The sequence below is a fragment of the Tachypleus tridentatus genome, chromosome 6, assembly GCF_004210375.1.
Source record: "Tachypleus tridentatus isolate NWPU-2018 chromosome 6, ASM421037v1, whole genome shotgun sequence".
Lineage (NCBI taxonomy): Eukaryota > Metazoa > Arthropoda > Merostomata > Xiphosura > Limulidae > Tachypleus > Tachypleus tridentatus.
The window spans coordinates 166,222,034-166,235,268 of NC_134830.1; the positions used below are offsets into that span (position 1 = coordinate 166,222,034).

Sequence of the window (13,235 nt, forward strand, 5' to 3'; positions counted from 1 at the left end):
TATTTGATCAGTCTATGAGCTTTATAATTATTTTTGATACAGATTTTCTTCTTGTTGCTTCTAATTAACGGGCTTAAAAAAATATGTTACTGGGGTTTCTAATTTCCTGGGTATATCACATATCAAATTATTCAATGAAGGGTGAACTAAACTATCACGTGCCATATCAATAATGACAGCCAGGTGATGTATTTCTATTCTACAAATCAGTTACTTGGGAATAGTTTAGGTTTGAAGTTCTGGGCCAAAATGGAATATGAAAAACGATCTTTAAAAAAACTGTATGGAAAATGAGTAAAGAGTAAAACATGTCCGCGCATCTGAGAAAAAAAAATTATATTACCTTACAAAAAAGAAACAAAATTAAAGGTAAAACATTCCAAGCTTCACTTCCTGTAACCAGTGAATGACACGTGCTCCTCAGCTGACTCTCCAGGATGTGCTTAAAACGAAAATAAACCGGAACAGACAAGGAGCAAAAGATTTAATGAGAGCTGTTGGAATCTTTACGACTAAAGATACGAGACCATTTTCCGTGGTAGATAATCGTAGCTTTAGTATTGTGTTTAGGGTTCTGGAACTGAAATATGAGACCCCTTCCAAGACTAAATTTAGTAATTCCTGAGCTCTACAAGAATGAAAAGGACGAGTTTGATAATGATTTTTTTGGTCACTTACTAATTACAGTTGGAGTTCATTTCATAAAAGACAACTAGGGATTGAGAAAAATCCTGTTCTTTAAACAAAACAGATAAATGGGTGACATATGGCTGAGCACAGGCCCGGCATGGCCAGATGGGTTAAGGCATTCGACTCGTAATCTGAGGATCGCGGGTTTGCATCCCCGTCGCGCCAAATATGCTCGTCCTTTCAACCGTGGGGGCGCTTTAATGTTACGGTCAATCCCATTATTCGTTGGTAAAAGAGTAGTCCAAGAGTTGGCTGTGGGTGGTGATGACTAGCTGCCTTTCCTCTAGTCTTACACTGCTAAATTAGAGACGGCTAGCACAGATAGCCCTCGAGTAGCTTTGTGCGAAACAAAAAAAAAAGTTGAGCAATCTAGCAACTGTACTGGTCAATGCAAGCAAAATTTCTAACGCTGCAAAAACTACCAGAACACTCAGTATGTGCTCAATGGTTTTCATACACACATACTTAATTTGGCTGCTGAAAGGCCTTCATGGATTGGTAGGACGGATTAAAGGCAGAAAATCCATAGAAGTTCAATAACAAAGGCAAACATTAAAGGATATCGGCTTATTCTTACGTTTCCTCAGCGGAGTCTGCTTCAGGATCTCCAAACTAGGTAGAATTCTAGTCTTGGACATGATGTCTTTTACTTGTAACAGCAGCCCAATATTATGGCAACTTTTATATGCATGATTACAGTTAATAGTACTTTTGGTATTTCTCGCTATTAAGTTCACGCTTCAGGTGATCAACAGCTAGATTTTACGAAACGAATGTCCTACTTCTGCAGAATTAATCATTTTGCGTTTGCTTTATTAACAAATTTAAGATAGTCACATGTTTCATGATTAAAACAAAATCGCTGTACGTATTGAATTCAGAGGCAAGCGTGTTGTTTCAGCCTTATTGTTTAAGAAGAATGGGATATATATTAATCCAAACTCTTGCGAAAGTTGAGCCACTAGAATAATAATGATAAATAAACTCGATAAGCGTTTACACAAAGAACGTAGAGCCATCATAAAACTCTCTCCACAATCCAGCCCCGTCTTTCTTGAACACCCGTATGTCATAGTAGTGTTATGTAACGTCTATGGTATATTGTAAAATAATTCATATTAAGAATTTCTTGCGCTTTAGAAAATGAGTATATTCGAGATTATATTTATATTTTTTTTCTGTGCAAGAACACATTTGTGTCTACTCTGAGAGCCTTATATTTTATAAGATAATATTTAAACACAGTCCACAAATACGATATTTTCTCGTCTTTAAAACTCGAACTTTTGTTGAGTGCAGGTGAGAAAATTATATTTTAGAAGAGATAACATTACTATTGCAACTTGCTCGGGCCCGGCATGGCCAGGTAGGTTAAGGCGTGCGACTCCTAATCTGAGGGTCGCGGGTTCGAATCCCTGTCACACCAAAACATGCTCGCCTTCTCAGCCGTGGGGGCGCTATAATGTGTCGGTCTGTCCCACTATTCCTTGTTAAAAGAGTAGCCCAAGAGTTGGCGGTGGGTGGTGAAGACTAACTGCCTTCACTCTAGTCTTACGCTGCTTAATTAGGGACGGCTAGCGCAGATAGCCCTCGAGTACCTTTGCGCGAAAGTCAAAAACAAACAAGCAAACTTTAGTGTTTAAGTATAGTAACAAAAATAGCCCTGAAATTCCTTCACAGATATCGACTTGAAAGAAATCATATGAACAATTAAAACTAAATGAATCTTCAGGAAAAAAACAATGGCCATAGGGTCTCTTTTAATTTTATTGAAATTGTATTAAAAAAACTTTTTTTTTTGGAATATTCATAATTAATTTGATAAACAGGCCTGTTCCTCATTTGATTAGTAGCAACTTTATAGACTTATAACACTAAAATCCGAGTTTGGTTTACCTTGGTGGACAGAACGCACATAGCCTCTTGTCGAGCTTTGTTCTAAATCAAACAATCAATAATGAAACCTTGATGTGTATTTTGCCATAATAAAGAAACATTGATGTGTATTTTACCATAATAAAGAAACCTTGATGTGTATTTTACCATAATAAAGAAACCTTGATGTGTATTTCACCATGGATATTTTAAAGAGTAATCCGTTTCATATTTCTCTTGGTAGAAGAGAACTGATCATTTAAATGTATCGGTGGTTTACTTGGAAGTAAATATAAATCTACACAGTAGCCTATCTGTGCTCTGCTCACCATTTGTATTCTAGCTATGTGAGTCCTCGGACATACCGCTGTGCTGCTGATGGGAAGTGCGTTTACATGTAATTCCTAGCCTTAAAACAAATCTTTTATTTTGACGAAATAATTTTTACTGGAAAGCTTAGATACCTAAGGTATAACATGGAAAGACAAGTGGATCGTTTGGAATTGTTTTTCTGAAGCTATTAACCTGGACGACACAAGATTACCTTGATGAACGGTTAAATAACTTTAATCTTTATCTAACACAAAGTTTTTCTCATAAACTATCATTTGAATTAAAAGTTTCGTTTTCTTTTAGATACTGCAATGATTTTTTTTCTTAATTTTTAAGACTTTTTCTTCTTTCTCCTTCGTTATTTAGATATAACGTGGTTATTCTACTTCTGGCTTATATTCTACCTATTACCTCAATGACATTTACCTACTTTCGAGTTGGCCAGGAACTTTGGGGAAGTCAGAGTATTGGAGAACGTACAGCAGTACAAATGGAAGCTATAAAGTCCAAAAGAAAGGTTTGGTTAACTTATATTTATCATTACATTGCAGAGTTATATTCTTTCAGCAGTTATGAGTTAAATGGAGCAAAAAAAGGTAACTGGTATCACTGTAAATATGTGAATAACTAAGTCTTATTAAAACGTTAGAAAAATCAACTTTAAAGAATTAAACTGAAAGAATTTGTTTCATCCTTGTCTTATTGTATTATTCTCTTACCCCTCCCATATTTGAATGTTCTATGGGAATTATTATGACTTGCAATAAAAAGTTATATGGTTTGATCTTTATATCAGGGTTAACACTAGTTCGAGGCCCGGCATGGCCAGGTGGTAAAGGCACTCGACTCGTAATCCGAGGATAGCGGGTTCGAATCCCCGTCGCACCAAACATGCTCGCCCTTTCAGCCGTATGAGCGTTATAATGTGACGGTCAATCCAACTATTCGTTGGTGAAAGAGTAGTCCAAGAGTTGGCGGTGGGTGGTGATGACTAGCTGCCTTCCTTCTAGTCTTACACTGCTAAATTTGGGACAGCTAACGCAGATAACCCTCGTGTAGCTTTGAGCGAAATTGAAAAACAAACCAAACATTAGTTCAATTGAATGATGATTTATTCTTAATTTGTTTTCAACATTTTTTTCATGATAGATCGTGAAGATGATGATGGTTGTAGTGTTAATTTTTGCTGTTTGTTGGCTTCCTTACCACGTGTACTTCCTATTGGCTCACGATCACAGGGAAATTACAAACTACAAAATCTTCCAACATGTCTACCTAGGAATCTACTGGTTAGCCATGTCCAACTCGATGTATAACCCCATCATTTACTGCTGGATGAACAGTAGGTGAGTATCGGAACAAATAAGAAGTTAGTAGTTTTTGCACATATATCACTATATTTCATCTTCTACTTAGGTCGATAATTTAACATTAATTATGAATGGGCAGAGCTTAGGATCGTTCTGTGAATCCGAAAGTTCATGTGTAAGCGATAAGAGTGATGGTTATATCCCAGTATTTCGCCATACAAGAGAAGCCCAGGAAATAATTGTGTTCTCTTTACTAGTTGCCTTTTTTCCAGTCTGTCACTTCAATGTTAAGGACGGCTATGCACAGATAACCCTTATGTAGTTCTGCGCGAAACAAATTAAAATTAACGAGTCAAAATATAATTATAAATAGTAGAATTTAAATATATATATATATAAAATAAGGCAATTATGCTAAAATAATTAGTTCAATAGATTTAGTAATGAAATACATTTTGATAATATTTATAAAGTAAAATTAGAGACACAGCTAAAATAACTGCTAAAAATTCACTTAAAAATAGCGTCGAGCTAAGTAAACATTAAAAAATATAAGTTTAAGAAAATTATTTACGAATAAGAAACATGGTTAAGGTAATTGTTCGAAAAATAAATTTTAGTGGCTTATAGAAGATTAACGTGTCGCATTATTGGTGAGCTGGAGAGTTTTTGAATCACGTCTGCACTTTATAGAACAATATCATTACTCGCTCAGTTCAATTTGAATATATCTCTTCAAAAAAAGAAACGCAAAAGGGATATTTTTGTTATTTTAAAGAGAAATATATGTAATAACGTTACAAGCTCAGAGTATGTGATGTTACACGTGTTAAGGCACTGATTGTCAGACCAAAATGACAATAAAAGTTGTGCACTTTGAAAACGGAGAAAAACATCGGATTTTTCGCCAAAACGCATTCGTGTCCAATAAATTTGTTTGGGAAATCTGCATGTTCTGCAAATGCAACATGTGCAAAATCCCTATAAAAGTGACGGGTTCTCGGTTTCCATAGCTCAGTGTTAAGCCACCGACACGCAATACAGTTACGCCAAGACTGACTGAAGCACAACGCAACAACGCCATTGATCGATTGGAAGCAGGCGAATCTCGATCAGATGTTGCCAGAGCTGTGAATGTCCACCCAAGCACCATCACAAGGCTATGGAATCGTCACCAACAACATGGATCAACTCGTGACCGTCCACGATCTGGCAGACCTCGTGTGACCACGCCTGCACAGGATCGCTACATCCGGTTACGTCACCTTCGGGATAGGACCACCACTGTGACGTCTGCTGCCTCAACCATACCAGGGCTGCGTAGGATTTCCGATCAGACTGTACGCAACCGTCGACGAGATTCTTAGGCCCCATGTGCAACCCATCATGGTGAACGCCAACGACGTTTTTCAACATGACAAAGCCCGTCCTCACACAGCCCGACTCACCACTGTCTTCTTGAGACATCACAACATCAACGTTCTTCCCTGGCCCTCCAGATCACCAGATTTAAACCCCATCGAACATCTTTGGGACGAGTTGGACCGACGTCTGCGACGGCGACAACCTCAACCGCAGACTCTACCTCAGCTTGCAGCAGCTTTGCAGGCTGAGTGGACAGCCATTCCACAGGATGTGTTTCGTCATCTCATCGCTTCCATGGGCAGGAGATGCCAAGCAGTTATTGATGCTCACGGGGGGCATACTCGTAATTGACGTTGAGTGACGTTAAACTTCACCTAGTGAGCGTGGACCTCGCCTTTGCAGACTTTGGATGTTCAGCAGTGAATGTGCAAAGTTTCACACATGTCATACAGAACTACCCAGAATAAACTTGTTAACAATTTGTCTCAAATTTTGCCTTTTGCGTTTCTTTTTTTGAAGAGTATATTTGCTTATAATATTCTTAACGGCAAAAAAGTTTCCTTGTAACGCAGTTTCTGTTAAACAAAGTGTCTGTAACCTGTAAAACGGTAGGTATCTCGTGATAACCAACTAAAATAGTTAGTTAGAAGTGTCAGATGAGTTTGAAAACCACAAACTTATGTATAAACGCGAAAAAACTAATACGAGAGCATGTTTTTCGCATTCTACGTACTACATTAATATCAGTCAAACAACTAAAATTGTAGAAGTTCCAAAAACCTTCGAAAATTAAAAATTCGTTGCTTTTCCAGCTATATAATAGAAGTTAATTGAATTTATTGTAAAATATTAAGGTCGAATAAAAACTTTATTTTTGTTGCTAAATTTTCTCATAAAATTACCCAAAATCATTTGTTTTTTTATCAGAATTCAGCACGTGACCCTAAATAAAAACTAAGGCCCTGGTAAAAGTCTGATTTTTGAGTTTATAAGCTCTGATCTCTCTCGATTAAAACTTCTGTTATTTAACATAGACAGTTTTTACAAGTTATTACTGAACAAACATTAATAAATTGTCTACTAAAGGCTCCTGTTTCATATTCCAAGGTCTTGGCCAGGTGGTTAAGGCACTCGACTCGTAATCCGAGGGTCGCGAGTTCGAATCCCCGTCACAACAAGCATGCTCGTCTTTTCAGTAGTGGGAGCGTTATAACATGACGGTCAATCCCACTATTCGTTGGTAAAAAAGTAGCCCAAGAGTTGCCGATGGGTGACGATGACTGGCTGCCTTTCCTCTAGTCTTACACTCCTATATTAGGGGACGGCTAGTGCAGATAGCCTACGTGTAGCTTCGCGCGAAATTAAAGCCAAAATCTCTCCTATGAAACGACTTTTTAATAATATATTCATATAATGATACTATAGGAAACTTAGGCTGATTACTAGTGTAAAGTAAAGAAATGAGATTATTATATTTGTCTCCGATGTTATCTTTAAAGTCGAATACAAAGATCAAATACACTGTGTTGGAAAACCATGAAACTAAATAATCGTTCATTAAAGCGTAAATGTCCAGTTTCTAGATATGGTTAAAACAATGAGACAAAACAGAACATGAACTATCAGTTAATTCGGCTAAAAACATAAAGCGGATAAAAACATTTCAAAAGCACAACAGAAAAAAACTATTGTGATTATGCGCAACGCTTTAACACGATCACCATTATTTTTTTATTAAATCATTCATCTGGCAAAATATACAACTGCTCCTCTATCCTTTAACGTATGTGTTTTGCTTGTTTTAATTTCGTGCAAAGCTAGTCGACGGCTATCTGCGCTAACCGTCCCTAATTTTGCATTGTAAGATTAGAGAGAAGATAGCGAGTCATCACCACCCACCGCCAACTCTTAGACTACTCTTTTACCAACGAATAGTGGGATTGACCATCACATTATAACTCCTCTACGGCTGAAAAAGCGAGCATGTTTGGTATGACGGGGATGCGAACTCGCGACCCTCAAATTACGAGTCGCACGTTTTAACCTACCTGGCCATGCCGGGCCATGTCCTATAACGTATATAACATAAAACCATTTTAAAGCAAAACATAGGGAACTATTGTAATTAGGTGCAACGTTTTAACAACATCACCATTATCTTTTATTAGGTGATTCATCTGACAAAATATACAACTGCTCCCTCCATTGAGGACTGATAAATTTTACGTGTTTCCAGCTGTTAATTCTTGTTTTACCAGATATTGTGTAAGGTAGTTTTTCGAAACTTTAACAGTTACATTAGAGTATAGCACTTAAAACGTTAGTCGTTTGCAACTATTTGATTTCATTTAGTTTAATTATTTAAATGGTTAAATAACTATGGGCCTAGCTATATAGAAGAAAGGCCCGGCGTGACCAGGTGTTTCATATTCCTAGGTTTTTCTCTCCTATAAAGACCTGGCATGGCCAGGTGGTTAAGGCACTCGACTCGTAATATGAGAGTTCGAATCCCGTCGCACCAAACAAGCTTGCCCTCCCAGCCGTGGGGGAGTTATAATGTGACGGTCAATCCCACTGTTCGTTGGTAAAAGAGTAGCCCAAGAGTTGGCGGTGGGTGGTGATGACTAGCTGCCTTCCCTCTAGTCTTACTCTGCTAAATTAGAGACGGCTAGCGCAGGTACCCCTCGTGTAGCTTTGCGCGAAATTCAAAAACAAACAAACAACATGGATGAAAAGTTGCCCCGAAAGGCGATAAATCTTGGTACGTAATAAAAATACCATAAGCCCTGATATACTCTATCTCTCTAGATATATGTGGGGCGTTAGTAAGTGCGGACTTTTCCAGATTCCTGTCTCTTTTTACTGTTGTTACTTTTATAGAGATAATCCCTCATTTCTTAGCAGCTGTTAATAGCAACATCTCTCTCTGTCTTCCTTTACCTTTGTTTCCTCAGATTTTTCGTGTCATAATGATGTTTCATGTCTCTAGTTTTCTCATATGTCCGCAACATTTACTTTATCTCAGTTTTCTTTAGAATGAATTCATCAGTTGATATGCTATGGAAGTTTATTTAGAGTACCTCAGACACGTAAGCCTAAGTATATAGCAACGTTTCTTACAAGCATCTTAAATTCATCTATTAAAAAAATAAAAATATTATTAGAGACCTCGAGGATTTATGTGCGTCATACACTGTGCTAGTTACATCTAAGCATCTTTACATATCTTTATATATCATAGTCAGATGATATATGTTTAAATATCGGTCGATAAAGTGAACCATGCGCAGAATTCTGGTTTCGTAAGACGTTAACTAAAATAGGTCAAGCTTTATACATGTAGTAGCTATAGTATTAAATGTGTAAGAAGTACCCGGGAAATGAATTATAGATAGACCAGTGTGTGAAAGAAGAAAACCTGCAGATAAAGTTCTTGTTTAGATAAAAAGTAACAAGCATGATGTAAGTAAATCTGCCGTAAAACGATACGCAGGATATGGAAGATAAAATCACAATAACAAAAACAAAGCGAGAAAGTTCAAAAGGCTGATCTTTTTATGTCTCATTTGAAAATGCTCAGTTTTTATGTGCTGACTTAACTACTTTGTTAGCGCCTGAAACATACGAAAGACAATGTTCGAGTAAAGATAAAGTTGACATAATGGTAATGGTAAAAACGTTAGGTAAGGTAAATAACGTAGTCATCGAAGAACCTTTAAATAAGGTAAGGTTGGGATTTGTCAACCTAGCTATTACCAGCATAAAATAACTAATTACACACCTACTAAACAATATAATTTGTATATATTAGAAAGCAATAAGTTTAAATATGAGTGTGTAACCAAGAATCTTTGTTATTAAATGTCTTAATGTTAAACAAATACTTATAGAAGGAAATGTTGACACTGTCAACCATCAAAATACGATAACGACATTAATAGTGATTAGAAAAGAAAAACAAAAAAACCTAAAGATCCATAATTCGTAATAGTGTACAAAAAACAAGAGTGAATAATTCTCAAATATCACAAGTTATGATCAAGGTGGTATGTTTATCATGACGACTGTCTTTATTTGAATAATCAACTAACATATCTTATGCGTTTTATTTCTTTGCCAGACCTTGAGATTACATATCATATTGTTATCATTTTAGCATTTACCTAACATAATCATATATGACTGGCTTCTTTGTAGTTAAACACAAAGCTACAGAATGTGTTATCTGTGCTCTGCCCACCGTGGGTATCGAAACTCGGTTTTTAACGTTGTAAGTCCGCATATATATACATTATGCCACTGGAGGACAAACATACACGTACCTAATATACATACGTCACCGCAGAGGATATGCCGTGTCGGTTTCTTAAAATAACAATGACCCCCTTAGCAATTAATATACACTGGGTGCATAACGAATTAGGGTTTTAAAGGCAAGTGAAAATACAACTAAACTAAATGACAGAACTTAAACAACACGCATTTCTATGACATAAGTTTAAAGATATAGGCTTAAAACTTGAATTCGAATAATATTAAGATTATGGAAGAAGTCATGAAAGAAATCTTAGATTATTAAGGGTTAAAGGTCAGGGAAGAAACTATAAATAATGTAAGATTAAGGATGTGGTTTAAAGTAACCTTAGATAAGGTAAGGTTGAGCAAGCGGTCATGGAAGAAATATTAGATTATTAAGGGTTAAATATGTGGTCAGAGAAAAAAACCATAAATAGTGTAAAATAAAAAATGTGGTCAGAGAAGAACCGTAAGTAATGTGAGATTAAAGATGTGGTCAGAGAAGAACCGTAAATAATCTAAGATTAAGGATGTGGTTCAAAGAAACCATAGATAAGGTTAGGTTAAGTAAGCAGTCATGGAAGAAATATTAGATAAGGAAATTATATAAAGAAGCTACTCTAAATTTTTTTAAATGTTTTAGATATGTTAAGTCGAAGACGTGAAATGTGATACTGAATGATCGCTGGTTGTTAGCAAAAAGCGCCACCTTTAGTGAGTAACAGCAAATAAAATATTGTTGGTATATTTCGCGGTATTTATCTTACTAGAACCGTATATGTTCGGTTATGGATAATTAAATGACAAATACAAAATTTCAAGTTTAAATCAAAATTATATCTTATACTAACAGTATAGCTTAAAATTATAGTTAACTTAAAGTAAATCGAAAATTTTCCTGCTCTAAGCGAGTTTAAAACTAGCATTAGGTGGGTTAAGGTGTTCGACTCGTAATTTGAGGGTCGCGAGTTAGAATCCCCGTCATACCAAACATGCTCGCCCTATCAGCTGTGGGGTGTTATAATGTGACTGTCAATCCCACTATTCACTGGTAAAAGAGTAGCCCAAGGGTTGGCAATGGGTGGTGATGACTATCTGCCTTCCCTCTAGTCTTACAATGCTAAATTAGAGACGGTTAGCGCAGATAGCCCTTGAGTAGCTTTGTGCGAAATTCAAACCAAACCAAACCAAAACTAGCATTAACATTTCTTTTAAGGTCTAACTTTGTTGGCTTTCCCTAATTTCAAAGTGATAGACTAGAGGGAAGATAACCAGTCAACACCACCCACCGCCAACTTTTGGGCTATTATTTAACATGAAGAGTGGGAATGACTGTCACGTTGTAAACTCCCACTGGTAAAAGGAACAAACATATTAAGCAAAGATATTCGAACACTGAATCCGCAAGTTACGAGTCAAGCACCGTATTCATATATATAAGATTATCTCAACCTTGGAAAGCTTAAGTACTGGAAGGAAATGTTTCGTTTTTTTTCCATATCTCATTTTCATAAGAAGTTCTAATTGTAAATATACAATCTTTATAACTGGCTAAACTATTAATATAGGATTCGTGTCTTTAGATCTATCAGCCAGACAAAGGAAATGTTAAATAATCCGAACCGTTATCACTAATGCTGGGTGAAAAATGAAGTGATATGTCAGCTCTGTTCGTGTAATTTTAAAAGTCTCTCAAAGAACGTTAATAGAGACTCGTTAAAATATTTTCACTGACTTGCAAAGCTAAACGTTTTGTCCATAAACATGAATAGAAATTTCAGATTAATCATTGTTTTGCTTATATATTCACTAAATCCATGAATGTTGACTCGAGATGTTATAACATTATAACCCAACAAGATTTGTTGTGTTATATATTAAGTTCAGGCATTTCAGCTCAGTGGTTGTTTTGGTTTTGTTAATAATAAATCCAAAAACTTTGAGCCGGGAAATTAATGATTTGTTGTGCTATATATTAGGCTCAGCTCAGTTGTTGTGTTGTTAGTATATTCACTACATCCATGAATGTTGAGCCCGGAAGTTAAGGATCTATTGTGCTACATATGAGACTCAAGCATTTCAGCTCAGTTGTTGTTTTGTTCATATTTTTTTTAATAACTCCAGACAAGAGTTGCATGTTCATGAAGGTTAAGTCAGAGTATGAAGGCACTTATTAAATGCTGTTTGATTTTTCTTTAGATTCCGAGAAGAGTTCAAGAAAGTGTTCATGCTGTGTTTTTGCCGACGACATAAAGGTGCTATGAAACTCTACAAGCAGCGACACCAAGTGGCTGCACGTAGTAGCTTCGCAGATCCATACGTTTACAATGGGGACATTAGTCTACCATTGCATACCGTTACACAGACGTTAAGTCGACGAGAAAACGCCACTGCTCCTTTCCTTCATCCAAAGTACGGATCAAATAAACAGACTTAGAATTGATAACTAGGCTCCACAGTCCATGAAAGAATAACCGTAATAACCCAAAGAATGTTCAGTGGGATGTTTAAAAGCTTTTCCTAGATTGCATTCCACGAAATATAAGTTCAACCCGTAATGTTTAAAAAACTTTAGTTACAACTGTATAAAGTTAGAAATTAAATATTAACTAACTAAGAATGTTACACCTCCCACCCCACCCTATGATGATGGATCAGCCGTAAGTTTGAAGACTTATGACGCTAAAAATCTAGTTTCGATACCTGCAGTGGGCAGAGCACAAATATTCCATTGTGTAGCTTTGTGCTTAACAAATAAGATAATGCTATAGATAATGTGTGTTAAAATTATTTGTTAAATAGGCAAATTTCCAAAAATTATGTTTTATTTGTTTTTCTGTTAGACCGGTTTCTGACAGAGACAGGTCAATGGAAAATAAATATCAAACTTCACTGTCAAAAGGAAGGTTTAATTTAATTATGTTTTTAGCTTTAACGTATAAAATTAATCTAAAGTTTACCTACTCAAATTGTAAAATAAAAGAAACAGCGAAAATTGAGGAAAGAAAAATCAAACTTAATAACATGTTATTAAATTGGCTTAGGTGTACGCAGAATCTCTAACTAGTTAATCTCATGTAGTACTGAGAAACAATGTTTATTTTGAGAAAATAGACTTTCATTAGTGTGCTCGTTATGAACATTAATAGTGGTTGTACATTAGGTTCATGAATATATTTATAGATCCGAAATACTCATTAGCTTCATGACCGTATTTATAGATTCTATGTACTCATTAGGTTCATGACCGTATTTATAGATTCTATGTACTTATTAGGTTCATGACTGTAATTATAGATCCTATATTCTCATTAGGTTCATGACTGTATTTATAGATCCTATATACTCATTAGGTTTCTGACCGTA

At 36.0% G+C, this 13,235-nt stretch overlaps 1 protein-coding gene across 1 annotated transcript in view; it reads left to right on the forward strand.

Annotated features, from left to right (window-relative positions):
- The window catches only part of LOC143251530 (tachykinin-like peptides receptor 99D), a 39,793-nt gene extending 27,216 nt beyond the window's left edge, over positions 1-12,577 (forward strand). Inside the window, exons 3-5 of the mRNA XM_076502802.1 lie at positions 3,265-3,415; positions 4,048-4,244; positions 12,069-12,577. Coding sequence (XP_076358917.1) covers positions 3,265-3,415; positions 4,048-4,244; positions 12,069-12,306 — 586 coding nt within the window. The 3' untranslated portion in view covers positions 12,307-12,577. The remainder of the gene's footprint in view (positions 1-3,264; positions 3,416-4,047; positions 4,245-12,068) is intronic.
- The last annotated feature ends 658 nt before the right edge of the window (positions 12,578-13,235 follow it).